The 23,650-nt window shown below is 34.2% G+C and overlaps 1 protein-coding gene and 1 pseudogene across 2 annotated transcripts; one reads left to right on the top strand and one right to left on the bottom strand.

Annotated features, from left to right (window-relative positions):
* The first annotated feature begins 1,269 nt into the window (after nt 1-1,269).
* On the top strand, nt 1,270-11,381 carry LOC145616638 (tlg2p-like protein a). Of its 2 annotated transcripts, none has more exons than XM_081671395.1 (8): nt 1,270-1,675; nt 5,688-5,961; nt 9,020-9,109; nt 9,204-9,281; nt 9,938-10,015; nt 10,115-10,180; nt 10,269-10,349; nt 10,777-11,381. In XM_081671395.1, exons 1-8 carry the CDS (start codon nt 1,485-1,487, stop codon nt 10,879-10,881), a joined length of 963 nt encoding a protein of 320 aa, XP_081527521.1. In that variant the 5' UTR covers nt 1,270-1,484; the 3' UTR covers nt 10,882-11,381. The 2 variants fall into 2 exon arrangements, with proteins under 2 accessions (XP_081527521.1, XP_081527520.1); XM_081671394.1 differs by having other exon boundaries at nt 1,271-1,675; nt 5,685-5,961.
* A 4,930-nt stretch (nt 11,382-16,311) lies between these two features.
* LOC145616805 (COBRA-like protein 7 pseudogene) lies at nt 16,312-19,256 on the bottom strand (annotated as a pseudogene).
* Between the last annotated feature and the right edge of the window lie 4,394 nt (nt 19,257-23,650).

The raw sequence follows: 23,650 nt of genomic DNA, 5'->3' as shown, positions 1-23,650 counted from the left end.
GTCCATTTCAAGGGAAATTGTCATGCCATGCATATGAAGAGTTTATCAATTAAACTTAATATTAATACATGAAAGTTAATGTATAGAGTTTTTCAATAATTAATGCTATGGTATGATTTGGCCACGACATCATTAATAATTAATGCTATTAATACATCATATGCCAAATGGCAAAATTGTTGACACATGGCAAAACATCTTGTCTTGCCATGAGTTTTAATATATACTCCCTCCGTCCCTAAATTACATTCCTCTTTGGAAATTTACACGGGAATTAAGGAGGGAAGAATAAGACAAATAACAATAATTAGATAATGCAATGGGAAGTACAAAAATAAATTAGTTATTACTCATGACAAGTCATCAATCTTTTGCAAAAAAAAAGGACCAATCACATACTCCTAATTAAAAATTTTAACCAATCATAGTCATTGTAATTTGGCACAAGGATTATGAGTGAGATTAGGTAAGGATGAGTGAGAAAATATTAAATATAAAACAGAAAAAGAGAGTTGATTTACTAAAAAAAACTTACCAAAAATAGAAAGGAGGAATGTAATTTAGGGACGGAGGGAGTATATTGATATTGATATTGATTGACTAGATGAATCCCGTGCGATGCATGGTTTGTTTGATTTTTTAAAAATATATATTTTTTGTATTAATGTGCTAAAATATTTAATTAGTTTAAACTTAAAAATTTCATTCGCCAATTTTGCTTACTTGGCATTTGAATTATTTAATCATAAAAGAATTTAATAATCTCTTATTTGATTGGCTACAACAAAAATTTATAATCCTACGTGGCGTTCTAAGAAAATTAAATTCTACGTGGCTCTCTAAAAACTCGGGAAAAAACTCCCCTTTATATATATATATTAGATTGATATTGATATAACCAATTTTTAGAAACAGAGCCACATAGGGCGTAAAACACTTATTTTGCTATTAAGATTAAAAATTTGAACATTTCTAATCCTAAATAAATATTCTCTTTGTTTTAATTTATTGCCCCACTTGACTTTTCACATTATTCAAAATAGATTTTAAAACTTAAAAATCCTTTAAATTGTTTATGTAAAAATTATTAAAAAAATTAAAATCTAGAGTAAGCATTGAAATGCATAAGACTTCGCATGACTATATTACCGTATTAAAAAAAAAAAAAAAAAAAGTACCATATTTATTACTAACTTCGATTAATAAATGATAGTTTATGGTCAAAAGAAAAAAAAAAAAAAAATTGTGCGATTGCTTCGAGGCTAACCAACGTAACAAAGCGAGAGATAGAAAGGTCCGAATTAAATATTTTCTAACCCCAAAAAAAAAAAAAAAAAAAAAAGGTTGATCACCTTCTCCAATTCTTCATTCTTGAAATTCATATCTTCATTAATTTTAATTCTTTCTCCCAAAAACCCTAATTTCCCCTGAATCACACTCAATAAAATCCCCAATTTCTCAATTCCAATTGATTTTAATGAAAAATGGCGACAAGAAATCGAACAACACTGTTCAGAAAGCATAGAGATGCAATTAAAGCTGTTAAAATGCCGGATTCGTCGTTAATGGGCGGCGGAAGTGGTGGTCCGGTGATCGAAATGACTTCACTCTTAAATTCAAACGCATCTTCTTCTTCTTACACTCCTCTTAATACTGAAGATCCTTCTACTTCCAGGTTTGTTGCTTTTTCTCTCCTACTGTAATTTACATTTTATCTGATTTCTGTAAATTGTCTGTTTTTTTTGAGTAATTATGAATTGATGATTGCAAATTTAGCTTATTGTGGGGGGAGGGGTTGCTCATGAGCTCGGATCGAATCCCGTTTATATCACTGTCCTTTGTGGCTCTTGGGACGCGTAAATTTAAGTTGTTAGTGCTTGTTGTATGTAGAATAAACTCTGCTTTTGTTTACAAATTTGTAATTTAGAAATGTTAGTAGAAATTGGGATGATGGAGTTTGTTCACTTGTTCTGGGCTCAAGATTGATGTTTGGTGTTGAGGGTTTATTTATGGATTGATGTTTTTTTTTGTGTGATCTGTGTGTTAGACAATTGGTTATATGTTCGTCGTGATGAGGAGGTGTGAATTTGCTCGCGCATTGCTGTTTGGCGAGGCAAAGAGAGTAAACAGAGAGAAATATAGTGATTGGATTTGCTGACTGGTTTGCTTTGGCTTGGAGAGTGAATTATTGTCTGTAGTTCATTAGCTAGGCTGATGGAGAATCAAAATGAAGGAATGAGAGGGTTATGAGGAGTGAGGAATGAAGTAAAAGGAAGGCAAAATGAGGGTGTCTGAATAAATTATCTGGAACAAATTATTGTTTTGCATTCTTTATTTGTCTAACAATTTTGTTTCCATTGCTTTTGTGGGGTTGATGGCCAATTTGTGTATTGAATACGTACACATTCATTTAATGTGGTCAAGAGCTGTGATAATATTGCTGTTTAGAGCTTTTATATTGGGATTCAGACACACTAATATGTGTTTGGTGTGATGACTAATGACTAAGTTGCTATAATTTTTTTGTTTCATCTTGCTTATAAAAGGGGTTTTGACATTTTCCACATAACTGACTGAATGTGAATGATGTACTTGTTGTAAATTAGTCATTACTAAAGAAGCTCGTTGTCCAAAAGGCGAGAAAAGAAAGATTGGTAAGTAACTCAAACTAAATAGGGAGTTGTAATTGATAGTTGAGTTGGATAGGAAGCCTTTTCCCCCTAAGAACTTCTTTAAAGGATTTATACTTTAAAAGAGAGGAGTATGAATTAATAGATGAAGTGATATGGCTAAGGAAGTAGATTACTCATTCCTACTTTGATTAAGTATTATGGTAGGAGTCTACGAGTTAAACGTGTTTCGGGGGTGTAAGGTTAGGATACAAGAGGCCATTGGTAAGGAGCCACTACTTTCTTTGAGAGTTCTTATATTCGAGGGTTTAAGGAAGGCATATGATAGAGGGATTGGATTATTCTTGTATTTTAAGTGCTGAAAGTGCTATTATATAGAGCAATTTAATGATGCTAAGATAGACATTGCTGTTTTCATTACAGAGTGAGGTCCCTGAGCTCTAATGGCTCCTTGTCTTTCTTGTGGTTGACATGGGTATGAACCCAACATTAATAATTCCCATTTCCAATCTGAAAGTTAGAGACTATACACCTTTTAATGTCTCGTATACAATATTAGCAGAGGTCCGTTGTTATAGATACTTTTTTGGATACTTTCAAGGCTGCAACGTGCTTCGGTGGCCATCAGATTTTTGATGCACCTCTTGTGGATAGGATGGTTGTTGTTGTCCCTAGAAGAAGGGATTAAAAGGGTATCATGTTGAAGTTAGACTTCGAAGATAGCATATCATTTTGTTTGTTGATCCTTTGAACCTCTCTTTTTTCTTAGGAGGATACTTTGGGTTTTTTTAAAGGGTTTATGATAGGGGTTGGTGATTCGGTGATTCCCTTTCCAAAATTCTGAATCCTTTGGGCCTTTGGTGTGTTCAATGGGATATCTCTTGGGTTTTCCTTAGGTGCTGTTTTCATGATTTCTCTTTAGAGGATACCTTGTCCTCTATGATTAGTACTATACATGAATACAAACAAGTTGGCAATTTGCATCAGACAAACAAACATATGATGCAAATTTCACATTGATTTACAGCAAACAAGTAATGAATTAATGCTTTGTGCCTTTGTCCTATACCTTTTTTTTGCACTATGCCTGATGCCTTTCGTAACATTTCATGCACATGAAGCTTGAAATAAATTATGTTCACAAGCATAAAACACTTTGTTTATTTTGATTTTGATGTAACCATGATATAGAATACTTTGTTTATTCCAATTGCTATAAATCTATGGTCTTTTAGTACATCAATGGAGTAGGAATAAAGAACAAAGCTGTACAAGAATGTGAGAGTCATGAGGCGAGCTTATATGGTTTTTTGTAAGGACAGTGGTCCAAGAATGTTTGGGTGAAATGTTCCTTAGGCATATGACTTTTTGAAATTCAATAGATCTAGAGTGTCTTAGGTTTTAAGGATACTGGAAGTGCTGAAGTGTGCCTTACTCTTTCACAGATTCATGTGTGAAAAATGATAAATCATAGTGGTAACTTACCTGTTTCAACATATAAGGTGATGGTGTGATTTTGCGGTTTTGTAGGCGGTAATGGTGATGAGTTTATATGTAATTTGTAAGAAATTCCCCATGACAAGTCCATGGTACTACTTCTGTACCTCCAACCTCCAAGTATGTGCTTCATAAATTTTCATTATCACTCAATACCACATCTAGAGTTGGTAATAAAGAAATAATTTTTGATATTATTGAAATACTCATTCATGGATATAGAGTTGCATTATTAGACATTGTAATGAGACTTTTCTTGCAACAAATACTTTTGAGTTCATGCCTCATGGCCATTTGCTCCCATTTACATTGGAGCTTTTTGTATGCTATAGTGTAATTAAGCTGTATCAGAAATTGGTTAATAAATAGACCTCCTATGTGGCTATGTGATTAAAATGGTAATATGGGCAGATAGTGGTAACTTTGCATAGAGTGAAGAAGCTAGTGTAAATTTACCGGCTTTACATTGTTTGACGTGTTGATTTACTGTTCCTGCAAACTGGAAAGCTTGTATGTGTCGGCTGATATATTGTGTATAGGCTGATTGGAACCAGACCCTTTATAAAGCAAAGTTATTTTGCTGTAAAGCTGTTGTCAACGTTTAGGGGTAAAAAGATGAGGGATGGAGGGTTGGATCATTGTCCAAATGCATCTTTTTGTCTTGAAATAGCATGATACCTCCACATTTATTGTCTTAGATGTAAAATCAAAAATCAACCTTCGATGCTGAGTTTGTTCTATTCTTTACACTGACTGGTTTTAACTTTCAACTATTTTTTCCCCTTTTACCGGGGTGGTGGATGTTTAGATATCGACCTTGTACAGATTATGTTTAGGAGGTGCTGAGGTTATCACCATTCTCAATTGGAGATTGTCATGTCAAGGTTTGGATGTTGATGTCAAATATAGTATTGTTTACAGAGTAGACATTAACATCAACTTTATCTTAATGCCTCTTGCCAAAACGCAATGACTGTATGCTATTTGACATTATAGAAGGACCATTAAATGTTTAATGAGCCATTTTGATGTTGTCTATTTCAAACTGAAGCCAAAGAGTAGTAAAAATTTTTCTGCCTTTTTTTACCCCGGTAAGTTTTGCTAAAAATATTCATGCTTGTATTTAACCCATTACTCGTGGAGACTTTCAATCAAACTTGTTATTACTAATTGCTTACGTTTTACCTTTTGCTTTCTTCCTCTATTATCTCTATTAGTTTATTGGGTGAGATATGAAATAGATTGTACGGGGGGAATAATTATAATCAATCAGATTAACTCCAATATCGATCAATGATATGTCCAATAAGACGTAGTAAATGAACTTATTCCCTGATTTTCTGAAGCAGTAGACGTATGTGAGAGTAGATTGACCAAACTTAAGATTTTGGAGAACAACCATGCTGAATGACATCATCATCAGATTGTACAGAATAAGTTTTAAATTACACCATTCAGAATTAACTTATACTCTTAGTTGTGGTGACCTGAGTGTGATTTTTTTTTTTTTTTTTTTTTTTTTTTTTTTTTTTTTGTGAATTTATTTCTTTGGTACAGCAGGGACGCATTAACAGTGGGTCTACCACCAGCATGGGTAGACATTGCAGAAGAGATAACTGCAAATATTCAACGTGCTCGACTCAAAATGGCAGAGCTAGTGAAGGCTCATTCCAAGGCTTTAATGCCATCCTTTGAAGATGGTAGGGAAGATCAGCGTCTGATTGAGGGCCTTACCTTAGATATTACCGATATACTGAGGAGATCAGAGAAAAGATTGAAGGAACTTTCAGCACGCGGCCTTTCTGAGGATTCTGGTGTTCGCAAAAATGTGCAGGTGGGCATTTCTACCAGCGCTTCTATTTTGTAATTTTTGGTTTAAATTTTCTACTTATAGTGGTTACATGTCTCATGTGGTTTAAGCGTTTAGTTTGATTTACTTGTTAACGTATTTGTTTTATTTATTATTGTTGTCAGTTGTCACTTCCTAACTGAACAATTTTGCATGCTTGAGCGCATGTATTTACGTTTGAGGTTTATTACAGTTTAGTACCTCTATCCTATGTCTTGAAAAAAAGAGGTCAGGGAAGAAAATTCAAGGGAAGGGTGGAGCCCTTTCTCTCTAACTCTCTTTTCAATATAATACTTTTGTAGTTTTGTTTATACATTAGGAAAAACATAGCCACAAGAGATCTTGTTAGATTTTTCTCAATATTTATTTCTATAATATCAACTTTTAATAATTTTTCCTTTTAATAATCAATGATAAAAATTAGGCGCTGGCAAATGTGTCAGGTCAATATGGTACACAGCAGAGATAGTATAGGTGCACTTGACCCTTCAAAGCATGAAATGGAAATTGACATCATTGTAAAAAAATATTATTATTGTACAGGAGTGGTTACAGATTCATTTTGGGGGGTTTGGTTAGCTTCTTCATTGATTAAAGCAACTGTGTGGCTTTCCCCAATTTATACTTAAGGGGAGACACAAAGAAATTGGGTTAATCTTAAGTAGTGTTCTTTTGTTACTTTTTGAGGACATCTTGTGCTCTTTATGTACTTGGGTTTGTGCAATATTTGTAAAAAATAAAACTTATCAAAAATTTCTAAAGCTTGGCAAAAATGTTTGAAGATATCCCCTTCATCCCAGTAGAAAGTTGACGTAATCATGTCTACCCCAATTATAAGTTGACATACTAGTAAGTATTTTCTCCTAATTCTTCTCTTAAGTTAAACCAATACTGGCCACACCCATCGACTCACTTTCTTTGCAACTCTTTGTACCTTTTCTTCTCCTTGTTTCCTGTACCATTCAGTGTTTGAAAAAGCGCGCCTAAGGCGCGCCTAGGCGCTGAGGCGCAAGGCGTTAGAGGTCACGCGCTTTTTATGGTCTAGGCGAGGCGACTTCAATGAGGCGCAGCTAAGGCGCACCGAGGTGCGCCTAGGCGCACCAAGGCGCAGCTTGAGGCGCACCAAGTCGCAGCCTGAGGCGCATAATGAGTTTTTTTCCAGATTTTTTTTGTTTCTTATTATATGCGCCTCACTTCAATGAGGCGCAATGAGGCGCGCCTTAGGCGCAAGGTACTCCAAAACGCCTTGGTGCGCCTTGAGCCTTTTTATACATTGGTACCATTCTCTCATCAGTCGTGTGTTATATTGCAGAAAGATGAAAAGGGTGATTATATGTCATATTTTAGTTAAACATTTATTCCTGTTATCTAGTACCCTAATGTATTACCTCTCTCTTTTTACCCTTCCTCTTGGTTATAAGAGTCTTGAAAAATTATGAAGAACCTCCTTTGGTTTGGGGTAGGAGAGGACAGGATAGATCATGTTGTGAGGCTGGGATGAGGATTCTAAGCCTTGGGAGAGGAGAGGTCAAGGTCTCGGAAATTTGGTGGCGTAAAATGTTTCCATATTGGGTGAGTGGTTAATCTGCTCCTCTTATGCACACAATTTGCTTTCACAATAGTTCCTAGATACAGCCATACAGGGATGTACTTTAAGGTAATGGATGGATGTTCTTGCATTTAAACATGCAACCATGCCTTCTGCTCCATTCTTGGAATTTTTTTTCTGTGTTATCTCTTTTTTACATTGCCATGGTCATATAAGAAGTCAAGGTTGAGGATTCGGTTTTAAAAAAAAAGCCTATGTCTAGATATGTATGTTTTCATTTCCACTCCCCATCTTTATCACTTTTCCCCTTTGCATTACATTCTAACAATTTGTTTGGTTGTGACTTGTGAGGCTCCAAGTCTTTAATGAAATTTATACTTTTAGAGGACCTTGTAAGATTTAGGTTTGAGGTCCTCTTTCTATCGCTAGAGCGGAGAGCTTGTTTCTGTTTTTCTTTTTTAGTAGCTTCTTTTACAAATAGCTATGTGATTTGCTTCTCGCCTCCCCCCCCCCCCCCCCCCCCCTTGTTTTTTTGGAAGGCCAAGGTCCTGAAGAAAACGCATCTTGGACTGATACATAACAGAGGGCCAATCAGTGACCTAGTACTCTTTGGCTGAGGTGACGCTCAAACATTTTTGCCTGGCTTAAACCAAAGGTTTTGGGCTACAACGGGCCGAGGGCTTCTTGTGTCAGAGTCTCAGATCGTGGCCCATTACATTACTCAGGAAAAAACATCTTAGTAGTGCGGAGTTTTGGGTGTCACATTTTGTTGTGCATTATGGCATGGCCTCTTTTGTGTAATAGGTTGTTTTGTCATTATGGAGATCAAGTGTGTGTGCTCATTGTCTCATGGAAGATTTGTAGGTGCATTGGATTACTTATAGGGAAGAATTATTGGGGTGGGCTTGATTGCATGTATGTACCTTGGGTGTTGCTGTGTTGGTGATGAATGACCAGATTATCTTGAGCAGAAATTTTAGTTGGGACTTAGGAGCTTTTGGGATAGAGTGTTATTTTCTGTGAGTGTTTTCTTGTTTAGTTTAGGAGAAGTTGAGTGAGATTAGCAATTTTTAATTTTCAGTACTCCCTACATCTCCAATCAAAAGTTCCATTTCATCCAAAAATCTTGATCCTAAATAAAAGTCCCCAATATTGTTTGGTTTGTATTCACTTTTAATTAACCAAACCCTAGTAAGAGTAGTAACTTACTCTTCTATTCACTTTTGATCTACCAAACCCCACAATTTTTTATTTATTTTTTATTTTTTATCTTCACCTTTAATAAACCAATCCCCACTATCTTATATTTTTATTCAGCTTCCTAGAAGTGTGTGCAAAAGACAAACGGGGACTTTTATATAGGGATGGAGGGAGATGTTTTCTTTATAAGGATTCCTAATCCTCTTAAAGTTTTATGCTTCTGTTCATATTTTTTAAGAAAGATTTCTCAAGATATCAGAACAATTGATTTACTTCTGAATATTTCTGTGACAGCATTCCCTTGCTACAGATCTTCAGAACCTTTCTGTTGAACTTCGTAAGAAGCAGTCAACATATTTGAAGCGACTTAGGCAACAGAAGGAGGTAATGCGCATTCCTCAATATTTTACATTTTGTATTTGGTAATTGACTTTGCATCTTTTTTATAGAATCTTTGCTTATTTTTTCTTTGGTACAGGGAACTGATGGTGTTGACTTGGAAATGAACTTAAATGGGAACATGCTGAAAGACGAGGAGGATGAATTCAGCGACATGGTATCATTTTTTGCTGAATTGCTTGAAGCTATAGCATTTATCAGTCTTGTATGACTATTTGTTTATTTGTCGATTAAAACTTGTTTGATTATTTTCGAGTAAAAGTATCTGGTTTTAGCTGGGTACAAGTGAAGATATGGAGATAGAATTAAAAAATCACGTGTTTAGCTATTCAAGCTTTGCAGATTGATATGTGATGATTAAAGGATACATTCTTGAATGCTTAAAGAAAATGCATACCGTATACTGTAATAATAATTATAATACGATATGATTTCACTTTCTGATACACCTGTACATTATTTCATCTTGCTTAATGTTTACAGTTGCTCATGATACAAGCAGTTGATACAGAACATGTGTTATAATGTGGTATTGATCTAAGTTATAAGAGATGCAACCCAAACGTTTTATAGCATGAATCTGTTGTCTACATTCCACTCTTGGTAGTTAATAGTTATGAGAACTGATGGAGTATGCCTGCGACCTGGATCTTTGATATTGATTCCAATGGATTTCTAGTCGTTCAACATAATTGACCCCCAAGTAAAATTGAGTTTTTAAAATTGAGCTGTTCATTGTAGGTGTAACTTATCATTTAGCAGTTGAAACATATTGTTTATATGTCTTGGTTTACATGTGCTCTTCTTGTATAGGGTCTTGACAATCATCAAATTTCTGAGTTCAAAAAAAGTGATCATGTGACAGCAGAAAGGGAAAGAGAGATCACTCAGGTAACATTTATCCCCACTTATCTATTTTCTAAAGCTACACAATTGCCTGTTACTGACTTCTGCCGCATTGTTTGTTGATGAATTCGGTTAACTTTATAGGTTGTGGAATCTGTAAATGAACTTGCTCAGATCATGAAAGACCTATCAGTTCTTGTGATTGACCAGGTTATTCTCACATCATGTATATTTATTTATTTATTCATTAACTTATTTCCATTAATGATGTGATGATTGAAGTTGCCATTTCTTTCAGGGTACTATTGTTGATCGGATAGATTACAACATTCAGAATGTTGCAACATCAGTCGAGGAGGGCTTCAAACAGCTTCAGAAAGTATACTCTCCCCTCTTGCCTTCCCACCCCCTTCTTGCACAGCTCTTGTTTGTCAAAACTTGTATGCTATTAAAAAAATTATGTTCTTTATCTATCATATGTATACCTATAAATTTTGACATAGTGCACATTCACACCATTCTCATTTTAAGCAATTTCTCATTGGACATAAAGCTTGAATAAGTACTTAATGTATGAGCTTGAATAACCTTTTTCTTAATGTATGAGCTTGAATAACCTTTTTTTTTTTTTTTTTGGCATTTCCTTTTTCTGCATTTTATGAGACTGTAGTTTTCCTGTTTCGCACTAAATTTGTTCTGTTTATAGATTTGTTTTAATCTCCCATGCAACATTTGTTTCTTCATGGAGTAGATGCTGCTATAGTAATGTTAGTCTGTAATTTCTACACTGTATTTTCATATTTCAGGCGGACAGGTCACAAAAGGGCGGTATGGCACGGTGCGCAACAATTCTCATTATTATGTGTTTTGTTATGTTGGTGCTTCTCGTTCTAAAAGAGATAATATTCTAGCCGATTAGAAACTTTTCTCATGTGCCTCCGTTAGCACTGAAATGGAATATCTAGCTAAATGTCTTTGAGTTTCAGTGAGATCAAGAAATCTGTTCATTGTAATTACCTTGGGAACCACAGATACAAGCACTGCATAGATTATTTTCCGGGTTCTGATGCAGGGATGGTGACACGAAAACCTCATTTTCTGATCGATGATTTTGGATAATCGCTATAGAAACAATTTTTGTAACAATGTTCAGCGGGGTATGAACTCCCCATTGTATATGATCCTTGATCCGGTAGTGTTCTTGTTATTATTGAAATGTTATAAGGAACATCTTCGTCAGTGGCAAGGTGTTGCTTTTGTATCAGTTAACATGAATGTGCAAGCTAGTTTAGTTAATCTATAACCTTTCAGGAAACATATTCCGTATACTTGTAAATCTTTTTGCGAAAACATATTATGTTTGTGTCTGGTTTGTATGAAGCATGATACGAGGAAGAGAGTTTAAAGTTGAGATTTGAAGGTATATTGGGTAAAACTAACAATAGTGGGTAGCTTTTAGAGGCCGAGTAGCTGATAGTTATCAGAATAGTGAGTAGCCGTCATTAGTGGTGGGTCGAGGTTGATTGTCAAAATAAGGTTTATATTCTTAGTGTTTGCCAAAAGTGGCTAGAGTACCTTTAATGTTAAACTAATGGCTAAATTAGTTTGTCATGCCACATAGGAATTCAAGTAAATCTTCATTTTAGTAGTTTTAGTTTGCTATTCAAATGAATCCCACTTCATTAATTAGTTTTTTAAATTTTACTTTATTAATAATTTAATTTCCTATAATTTGGGAAACTTTTCTTAGGAAAATATGCTTTTTATAAAATTACAAGCAAGTTTCTAGCTACAAATAATGAAATTGTTAGTAAGCCGTTGAGAATTTTCAATGGTAATCTAATTGTTAAATTAGCTTGCCATGGCACATATGATTTCAAGCTAATCCTCTTTGTAGTTATTTTGTGCCCCAATGGTTAGCTACTAGCATGTGAATCAAATAATTAAGGGCTTGTTTGACATCATTTTTGGTTTTCAGTTTCCTTTTTTTTTTTTTAAAACTAAAAACCAAAAACAGGAAACAAGAAAAAGGTGTTTTCACTTTTTTGTTGTCAGTTTTCAAAATTATCATGATTTTAATAAGTATAAATATGTTTTGATCCATTACATAGCTACATATGTAATATACTTTTAAAAAACAAAAAACCAAAATACAGAAAACCACAGCGATGCCAAACGGACCCTAAGCTTTAACTTTTCAATTAGCTTTATAAATATAATTGTTTAATATATTAATTTCCAAAAATTTTTGAAACATTATCCTCAAACAAATTAACTTGAGCCAAACTAATTGTATATTATAGCTCAATCGATCAAGTTAGTAGCTACAACCATTGGCGTTATCCGTAACTTAATTGGAGTTGCTACAAGCCTATTGGCTCGTAACTTAATTGGACTTACTTTATTAATCGCTTGAACCCGCTAACAAAATTTCCACAACTATCTTTACAAGTACTTTTTCTTGTTGAATACCTCTTATATATTAGGCATATTAGAGATGACCGATATCATAACTAATGTAGAAGACATTAAACAGAAAAACACCATGGTAAACTAGATAATGTTAAATAATAACGGTCAAGATATTTCTCATGCTATAAAACTAGAAAAATTATAGGATTTGAAAACCAATATTTTTTCAACGTGATAATGTTTTCAAATTTTGAATTTTTAGTTTTTTTTTCTAATTGTTTTACAAAAATGTGGAAAGTTGTTACACTTATAACAACCTTCTTAATTATTTTATCACTTTTTTATCTTCTCTCTATCTCACACTCACTCTTATCTAAATAGCAAAATATTCATTCACTCTTCAGTGTCTAAAAGAATTCATGAATCGCGAATGGAAGGTTCTCATTGTGGATTATGATCTTAATCACTTGTTGAGATTGGAAAAAATGCTGCAATTTAACCATTTCAAGGGTATGTTTTATTTGTTAAAACTATAATCACGATTTTAATTTAACTTTAGGATTTGCATTAGTTCATATATTCCTTGATTAGGTTTTATATAGATTCAGTAATTTTATACATATGAGACGGTTGCATGTCATGACAATCAAGGGAGCTTCATTATTAATAATTTGTAAAATTTTGAGTGATTTCTATTGAAAAATAGTGATAATTTTTCCTTGCATGGTATACTTTCAAATTTTATATAAAGGGTAAAAAAAAAGGAACTTTATTAGGATACCCTCGAAACTTTTAATTTATATGCATTTAGAAAATATCAATATATGCATGAATTAACTTTAATGGTTTGAAAATGGACTTTAATAAAATGTTATGTACTGTTGTTTTTGTAGTGACAAAGTGCCAATATGCAAAGGAAGCAATATCTATGCTACAAGAAGATCGAAATCGATTTGATGTTGTTATAACTGATCTCAACATGCCCGACATGGATGGGTTTGAGCTCATAAAGTATATTGGATTAGAGATGGATCTTCCCGTTTTAAGTAAGTATCACCTCCGTTTCTGTAAATTCTTTACACTTCAATTTATTATTTTATTGTTGATTTTTACCGAGGGAGGTATGTAGTACATTAAATATAATTTTTACCGAGGGAGTATGTGTGAATTTTTTTCATGGTTATAATAGTTATTTGTATAGTGTTTTTAAATGCACTTAATTAAATCAGTCATAGATATTCAATAACATATACTGGTTGATTAAAAATGTTATGAACAAAGAAACTAAGAGAAAGGAGTTTCAATTACTATCTAAAGACTAAAAGTCGTCTAAAACCAATCCTAGCCTAAAAACTAGCAACAGATATTTAGAGGTAATTAACAAACTCAGGTAGTTAATCTAGAGGTAACAAACTTAGGTAGTCAATCTAATCTTTGAATTTGATCAACAACAACACTATCATGATTACCCTCTTGCACATTTTCTTTCATAAAAAAGCCACAAGGCAATACAAACTACTCCATATAAATAGAGGTGGGAATTTAAATGTGATTTGACCTGTCATGCACAGACCTTCAATCTTAATCACTAGGCTAGTTAAGACCTCATTGAGTCATTTATATCTTATTGTGTAAGTTTATCATTATGTGTCAATTAATGTCTAAATTATTAATGGACTACCCCTTATCATAGTGTAGTTAATATAACACTTTTTGGACCAACCCTATCATTAACTTTGGAAAATTTGTTTGTTTAGTGACGTCGACAACTGATGATGAAGATCTAATAAGGAAGGGGCTAATACATGGAGCTTGTGATTGCCTAATTAAGCCAATTCAAATAGAGAATGTCAAACATTTATGGAAGTACACGTATTGGAAACAAAGACATCAAAGGGTGGAACAATCCGCAGGAAGTACTAGTAGTTCTCATATAGTTAATGACATGAACGAATCTAACAATTGGGAGAATCATTTTCAAAAGATTGACATTAATTTCTCAAAAATCGATTCGATTGTTGCTAGTAGTGATGGTGAAGATGATGAGAAATGCATGAAGAAGAGGAAGCATGCAAGTAACTTGGGAGATTTATTAGTAAATGATGATGCAACTACAAAGAAAAAACAAAGGGTTATTTGGACTAATGAGCTTCATGCAAAGTTTGTGGAAGCAATTAATCAAATTGGGACTGCAAGTATGTTCTCTAAACTCGTTTAACTTTTTTCCTTTTTTTTTTTCCCTAATTTTTGTGTTTATTTTACTTCTTTTTTTAAAAAAGAATAATATAATTTCAAACACATGCAAACTTAAACCGTATAAAAATTCAAAAATTTCATGTATGTTTTTTGCTTTACTCACTTGTAAATTATGAAAATTTGATATTTGGAGATTACTCAATATTGTACCGATTTTAACAAGATCATATGTATATTTCAAGAAGGAAAAAAAATTGTAAAATATATCATATAATTCATGTACAAGTACACTTGACTATCTTTAAAATAACTCATATTCTTTATTTATTTTTTTGACAAAAAAATTACATATTTGTGTAAAAATCAGATGTACTTTAATAACACCTATACTCTATTTCACAAAAATCACAAATTATGCTGTACAATAGTGAATTTTCTGTTTATAGAACCATGTAGGTTATTTAGTTGGAAATAATTCAACACTTCATTTACATATTTATAATCTATATGAGCCTTAGAGGTAGAGGACTTTAATGATTGTTGATCAAGCCATGTACAGTTAACCTGTTATTGTTTTGACTATATATATATATACATACATACATTTAGATATCACACAAATCTTGCTTTTATATAAAAAAAAGCTATTATAATTCTATAATGCATGCATGTGTTTATGATCTATATTATTTTCTTGTTGAAAATGCAGAGGTAGTTCCAAAAAAGATTTTGGAAATAATGAATGTTCCTGGCATAACTAGAGAAAATGTTGCTAGCCATCTACAGGTATTAATACTAGATTTAAATTATATATACTCGCTCTGTCCCTAGATTACATTCTTACTTCTAGCATTTATTCCTCCCATATATATTTCGCTTGTGATGCATCACAATTTTATGTAAGTGTAATGGTTTGATGCAGAAATACCGTCTTTATCATAAGAGATTTGACCAAAATTCACAACATCAAAATGAAGGCAAGAATTTTAAATCTCCTATAGATGTTCATAATTTTCAACCACAAGTTCTTCCCAACTCGTCATCTTTTCAAGTACGAGATTTCACAAGTTTGAATTCACATCCTCGAAACTTGAGACTTCATCATCATGTCGAAAATGGTGGTAATGTTATATACCATCCTGTTGTTTCATATGCTTATTGTTCAACAAAATTTCATCTAGTTGAAACTGCATATTCACTAGAAAAGAATGTTAAAAGTGAGGAGGGTTTGGATACTTGTAACACTGGGGAGACTACATCAATCGAGGAGCAACCGAATAATACATATGAGAGTTATGTACAAGATTTATGTTACAATGATACCACATTCAATTTTGATTGAAATGGTACAAGTAGAATAGAAGGAAGTTTTGAACATTATTAATTTTTAAGGTAATCTTAATTACTCTAAAGCATTGTACAAATAATAAGTTGATTATTTATTAGGGTTCACAATAGATGATAATTGTGAGCTAATTAATCATTAGTGTTTTGAAACTATTTGTATTGGTTGATTACTACTATTTTTCAAATGTTAACATATTAATATAAATATGATAAATCCAAATCAATCGGTTTTTCAGTCATATACATGAAGGTTGCCCTCAACATTATATTACGACTTCCATTCATTCTCCCATCATACATAGTACATGATAATCATGATCAATTTAAAATAAACTATACTTAAAATAAACTTATTAAGTCTCAAATGAAGAAATAAAATCTCACCATTAATGTAACAAAAACATTAGAACCAAGGTTATAAGCAAGCTATACATGCCATTACTAGAACTAACCATGGAAGCCGAGTTAATTGGTAATAATGTAGGAAGTGAACACTCCTCACCATTGAAGATGACTTTAGTAGGAAAACCATCACCGCGAGCCACATTAATCCCCGGTGTTTTCTTCTTATCAAACAAAATCACTGATTGCAAAGTACCCGGACGCTTAGGATCTTTGTTTGGATTTGATCCATTTACTTGCCCTAGAAGATAATCATTTCCACTTGGAAAACCATGCATGAAAATTGTGCTACTATCTCCCGGCAAAGAACTTCCATTAAAGGAATAAACCCTTTCTAGCCCTCCTCCGGCCTTGTCAAGCTCCGCGGCCATAAACCAATCGGAGAAATTAGTATCCCCCCAATTGAAGAGTGTAACCCTAGAAGTCCACCCTTTTCGGTAATCCGTTGACAAATGCCAATTTATGGTTATTCCACAATTATCACCACAAGGTAATAAATTGTTGGATATGGGTATATGTTTTAGTCTTGCATACTCAGTGGTCATTTTATTTCGATTTTCAAATGGAATCAGAAGCGCGTAAGATGGTAAGGTAATTGCATCCGCGGTAGCATTGCAAGCTTGTTCTTGTCTCGGATTAGGGCAACCACATGCACATGTCTTGCAAGGGATAACAGAATCATAGAAAAAAGAGGAGAATGACACACAACATTTTGGGGGTCTTGTGCTACTTCGTGTCTTATTGCACACCACTTGCCAACTAGCAATTGCTTCCACTTGTACCGGTAGGCCATTAGGGCTAGGTAGGAGGCTAGGGCTCACTCGAATTGGATTCCCACATTGATAGTCTTGATTAAATGTTCCGTTGATCTTCCAATTTTGTGGTGGGTTAAAAATGGTCACATTAAGGTCAGGTGGCATCTTGTACACTTGCATTTGAAAGGCGGAAATAGACATGCTTGGATCCATGGTTGAAGGCAAAATTGTACCATTTTGACAACAATAGGGGATTGAGCCTAGGGTTTGATCATTTGCCAAAGTTGGCGGTAGGTCTATGATTGTTTGCTTATGCTCACAACTTAAGGCCCTCGAAAGGTCAAGACTTTGGTAGAATTTAGCTTGGTCACCAAAGATGCATTTTGAGGAGTCTATTTTGTAAGGTGTAGCGCCTCTCATAGTATAAATGAACTCTTTTCTCATCCATTCCCAACTTAATTGCCAATTGTCTAGGCGCCCTGTTTGATTTTGGTTCGAAATAGTCACCTGCGCCCAATAGTTCGATTCATATGCTGATATAACATCGTACATTATGCTCAAATCTCCACTTTGTCGCGGTAGGAATTGCTCTGTTTCATTGATGGTTGTTCTAGCATTAGGGTCTCGTATGCAACATGTAGACATACTAGTATTCCCTGCATATATTAGCACCACAATTTGAAGTTTTGTAATTGTTCTAATGAGCATAACAAATTACATCGTAGATCGAGGACTTATAATTAACTTCCAAAAACATTTCTAAGCCATATGCAATGGTTATCTATCTTAAAATAGTTGTATGTTATGACTTATATATTAGTACACCGTAGCACATAGAAGTATATAGCTGCATGCATGGCAAGATTTATTATGTATACAATAATGAAAGTATATTGTATACAACAAACTTATATTAGTCATCAAAACCACATAGAAAGTCAACTTTGCAAATAACTGATTATTACATTTTTTTTTTTTTTTTTTTTTGAAGAAATGATTATTACATAATTAATCAAGGGTGATTAACGCTCTTGGTATATACTCCGTAGTTAAACAATACACTTATTAATTTAGAAGTATTTTATGTACAATCGGTTGTAAGTTTTACTTGGTACGGCTAAAGCTATTTCCTCTAACCTCTACCACGAGTTTTACCTTGTTGGCACATTGTTCTATTCAAATAATTCAAGGCTTATTGATCACTTTGATATTCTTGATATTGTATTGCGTAAATTCATTATTTGTATGTAGACATTGTGACTTATTAAAATCACAAATATTATTATAATGATAAGATTACTATAAATATTAAGTTACAAATGACCGAGAGCCTATTATATACACCCGGGTGTACCGTACACCCGGAATCATTTGCTCATTCAGTCAATAAATAAGTAAAAATATTACTTGTTAATTGAATGAGCAAATGACCCCGCATGTATGGTACACTCGAGTGTATTTAACAAATTCTAAAAATGACTAGATCAACAAAACATAACGACAACTTGGCAAGAAATCAAATAGATTTAATTTATTAAAGATTGCTAGAGCTATAGTGATGTAGGAAAGTGGAACGAGTATGAATTAGTTATAGGTTTAACTAACGTATTTGACTTCTAATTTGTTAATATACACAAAAAATAATAATTCAACCGACTCTTTTAATAAAACATGAATCGAATTTGAAATTTTAGCTATGATTATGGTTACATACCTTGCATAGTAGAATTAGCACATATAAAACCATCATTAGCAAGGCTAATATTTGAAGGCATAGGAAAATCTTCCGGTGAAACACCAAATTCAGTACCAACCAACTCAACTCGAACACTCATCTGAGCCAAATCTCCGGCAGTCTCTACCGCGGTCTTTAAGTCCGTCGTAGGGTAGCCAGTAAAAATGGTGCCATTTGAAACATTAGCAGGTAAAGGTGAGCCATCAAGAAGCACAGCATTAGAGGCAGACACTAAAAGTTCACCGTGTCGAAACCCTACAAAAGCTCTCCATGACTTCAACTCTTGTAAACCATTGTTTTGGATATAAAGCGTTGATTGGAACTTATATGGTTGGTCTATTGGGTCCAAGGCCGTGATGTTCGGGGGGAGTTGCTCGCCCCGGGTGTAGGTGTACTGTAAAAATATGCCATTACATGAGGAAGAAATGTTTTGAGCTTGGGAAATAATTGATGTAGGAAGAAATAATAGACAATATAGTAGGGTAAAGAAAATAAGTGTTAATGGTTTTTCCATGTTTAATTAGTTTGAATGGAAGAGAGTTAATTAAGGAGATTTAGTATATAGAATGAAGCTATATTTGCTTGTAAGAAAGAAATTAGGAGTGCTACATATGCATGAAAAAGATATATTGATATATATGAAATGGTGATATAAATGAGAACTTGATGAGAATTGGTCTGTCGTACGAGTTGATTAGGTCTTAAGGTTATAATAATTACACTATCTAATGCATGCATTGCATTACGTACTAGTTGAATTAGTGGGCAAGTTTTTTTTATGCATTATTGCTTGTAATGGACTTTATCTATATTCAATGGTAACTAGGGCGAAAATTTAACAAAGTCATTCTTAAAAAAAAAAAGCGCCAGAATATATTGACATGGCGAAATTTGATTGGCCTATATTTAATATTCTGATTATCATTTTGAATTGTTTTTAATTTTCACGATGTATTAAAATTGTATTTATTTTTTATTTTCTTTTCAATACTGTACATTTTTCTTTAGAAATACATAATTATAAATTATGAAAATTTTATAATACTAATTAATTTTCGAAATTATACTAATAATTAAAAATTACAAAATTAAAATTGTTCATCAATTTATTCATGCCGTAGATTAGCCACCCATTCCCAAAGTAATTGTTAATTGCTAATGAACTATCAAATTCAGCCTAAAATCCCAATAAAAATTCGTAAATAAATTTTGTTATTGTCATTCTTTCGTATGTTATTCACCCTATGGTTCGAAATTTGATTAATGTGTGTGAGAATTTTTTTTGGTTAGTTGTAATTTCAAAAACAGCGTCATTAGTAATATATATTATGGTTATCTAAATCTCGGATTGTACAATTTTGTCAAAGAACAAGGGGTATAGAGGTTGTAAAAGATGAAGAGATCGCAATTATTCTATGTTTACAATCCCTGTTTGATCCGTAAAAATGTAAGATGATATTTAGTTGTCAAATCATGTTATCGAAATCTAATACATGTCTCATTGTATATTTTCTAAATACGTATTCTAAGTTTTGATGATTTATAACCAAGATAATAATTAAATTAACAGTGTTTTATTGGTGCGTCACACACACCAAACCCGCAACCCCTGACCGATCGAATAACATATATATATGACATCAGTTGTTATTGACTAAGATGGTAAGGAAGTAGTTCTTGTTTCCTTGAGGTCTAGTGTTCGAAACCCATCAAAAGTTTTTTTAACTAATTTAGTAGGAATGATTTGTTAAGTGGTGATGTGGCACAATACTATGAGAGGGGAATGACTACGTGGCACATAAACAATTTTAGGAACGCTTTTTAATATATAAGTAAATAAGTATAGATTATACACCAATTTAGGCATAACTTTAAAAAATAACAATTATAAATATATATATTAAATTTATCAAAGAACTGCTTTTGGTTTGTCATATATGCAAGCTGTAAACGTTATAAATTTGTGACCATCTAGATTGTTTCAAAAATTATATTTCAAAAAGTATATTAAAAATGGGTTTAAGTTGATTCTGATGTTCCAAGTTTACTGGTTCTAGAAATTTTAACAAAGTACCCTATTATGCTGACCACATACCTTTATTGGATTGATAATCATCATGGGTTGAACTAGAGTTGTCAATTTATGACCCAATTTGATAACCCAGCACGACCCGAACTCAACCCAATATGACTCATTTTCATATTGTATAGAGCTAGTACTCCGGTTTTCCCTCCATCCCAGAATACTTGGGATATAAGTGGGTCCATTAAAATCATTTGTTCAAGACAATATGAAATGAGCATGGGCAACTCGAACGAGGAGGATAAGAGTTTGGTTTACAAACAAAATATAGCAGCTTGAATATTTTATAAGAGAAGGAAATTAGGAGCTGAACTGAACTGAACTTATTAGAGCTGAACTAAACTGAACTAAAAATAAACGTATGAGAAAAGGCACTCCTCAACTTTATAAAGTATGTTACTTCAATAATTTAGGTACTCAGAACGCGCCTCACGCGCTAGCAGAAACCCCCCAAAAAACAACCAAACTCCAGCCCCTGTTTTTTTTTAAAACCGCTTTCTTTCGGCTTTCCCGACAGATCGCCGGCGATTGGAGAGGTGGGGCTTGCTCCTCGATCGCCGGCGATCCCCCCCTCCCTCCCCCTGTCAAGCTTGACAAGGCATCACGGAGGCCGTAATTTGAACCAACGCTCCTAGCCTATCCTCGTACTCTCGGGTCGGGTGGAACTCCAGCTGCGGCCTCCTGGGATCACTGCCGGCGGTTACTAAGTGTTGCCTAGTCCTTTGAGGTAGCCACCCGTGTTCTGGCTTTCAAGGCTTTCCGCCGGTACTTAATATGATTTCCTCGTTTTTATCGCTTTCTTCTTAGCTCTTTATTTCAGTAAGTTGACTATGGATTGCAAGCCTTTAATCGATGCTCTCATGGTCATGCATTTGAATGGTGATTATGATGATACTATTGTTAATTATGCTCTTAATAATTGTCCCCGTAACATCTATATTCAAGTTAGGGGGTTAAAGGATGAGGGTAATGTATGTTTTAAGAATGGTGAGTTTGTTTGTGCTGGTGCAAAGTACGATAGAGGCCTAAAACTTCTTTGCTTTGGGTTACCAAGTAATGTGGATGATAGTGTCATGCTCTGGAATCTAGCAATTGTCTTGGAATTGAATCTTGCAGCTTGTGCTCTTAAGGTCCATGACTATAATCAAACTAAGGAGCTTTTCTCCTTGGTCTTAAAATTTGATGGTAGCAATGTTAAAGCTCTTTATAGAAGGGCCTTAGCAGAGATTAGACTTTCCCAATGGGAGGAGGCGTATGAAGATCTTGGCAAGGCCGCCAAGATAGAGCCATCTAATAAGGATATTCTCCGCGAGTTGGAGAGGTGGACGGTACTACGTGGTCAAGCTAGAAAACTCAATGGTAAGAGGGGTGCCGAGAATTCTGTCCTCACTCACTGTATTCACACAAAAAAGGGAAAGGCCATTCAACCCCATTTTAGCCTTGTGTCAAATCCGTCATCTCATAGTGAGGATCAAAGCGGTGTTACTAGCTGCCTACCCACCGCAAATCAGGCTAGTAAAATGGAAGTAGAAAGCACTATTCCAATCCACAACTCTTATGCCCCTTTGGAAGATAAGGAGGAAACCTTTCCTCGCCCTACAATGAATCAAGAAGCTAGACACTCAAATGGAAAAGATCGTGAGAACTTCCACTACTTCTCCAATAGAAGGAAAAGAAACCAATCCCTTAAGCTATCCACCTTGTCTTACTCGAAACTCATACAAGGGAAGACTCTTAATTTCTTGAACAAATCTTTTGACTCATGGATGACTGTACAAATGAAGGACAAGACTACTCGAGATAGGCATCTTGGAAATCACAAGCCTACTGACTTACAAGGTCATTATGCTTTGTGGATGCCATCTAGTTCGGTGCGTCTGGGTGAGAGGAGCAACGACAAAAAACACCATAAGGAAAAGGTCATGCCTCCCCCTGACTTAAGAGTGGTTAACCATGATATTAGGCCCGGAAATACCAGGCCTAACAGGAACACGGACTTGAGGCATGAGGATGGGAGTGACGTGCCAGCGGAAGATTTAACCCCCACTAACCTTGTGGAAGTGGAATCCGTAGGCTCAAATGAAGATGACCCCATGGCTCTTGAATCCAATGTAGTACAAGTTATCCCCACACTCACACACACTAGTTTCAAGTTCTCCGCCACAAAAAGGAAGTATGGAAGGCCTCATAAGTCAAGCATGAAGAATAGGAAAGGTAAATCTTTTTTCAGGTTCTGGCATGACAGGTCTAAGAAGCGCAAAGGAGCAAACCTTGGGCACCCGAAGACTATGATTTGTGATGAAGCTTGGGAACCCTCACATTTGCATTGTCTATCATGTTTCGATAATTGTCCCCCCATCCCTCATTTATATCCTTGTATTAATTCTGATAAGAGAGTTAAACTCTCTCCTAGTCCTTATTTGTACGCTTTTGGTAGTCCCGAGTCTGTTGGGAGCTAGTCTCCTTTTTCCCCGCTGTCAAAAAAAAAAAAAAAAAAAAAAAAAAAAAAAATTATAAAGTGGAACAATCTCTCCCCTTTCTCTAATGTGGGATACTCACAAGTGAATTACAATGGGTTTCAACAGCTTATTGTATATAAAATTCCTAATTGACAAATATTCTAGGACGGACGAAAATAAAAATTGTTTTAAGTATTTTGGGACGAAGGAAAGATGTTTTTACACTATTTGCGAATAGTTTTTTTTAGCACGATCTGAAATTTAACCCCAAACCCAACCTTTTGACTCAAA

Source organism: Chenopodium album, chromosome 26, assembly GCF_948465745.1.
Source record: "Chenopodium album chromosome 26, dcCheAlbu1.1, whole genome shotgun sequence".
Taxonomy (NCBI): domain Eukaryota; kingdom Viridiplantae; phylum Streptophyta; class Magnoliopsida; order Caryophyllales; family Amaranthaceae; genus Chenopodium; species Chenopodium album.
This window is presented reverse-complemented; position numbering and strand designations above follow the sequence as displayed.

What these genes read in the sequence shown, in the direction of transcription:
- LOC145616638 (XM_081671394.1), top strand. Translation starts at nt 1,485, where the DNA reads ATGGCGACAAGAAATCGAACAACACTGTTCAGAAAGCATAGAGATGCA. An exon ending in GACTTAGGCAACAGAAGGAG is followed by an intron (nt 9,110 to 9,203) that starts GTAATGCGCATT and finishes TCTTTGGTACAG; the next exon opens with GGAACTGATGGTGTTGACTT. An exon ending in GGGAAAGAGAGATCACTCAG is followed by an intron (nt 10,016 to 10,114) that starts GTAACATTTATC and finishes TTAACTTTATAG; the next exon opens with GTTGTGGAATCTGTAAATGA.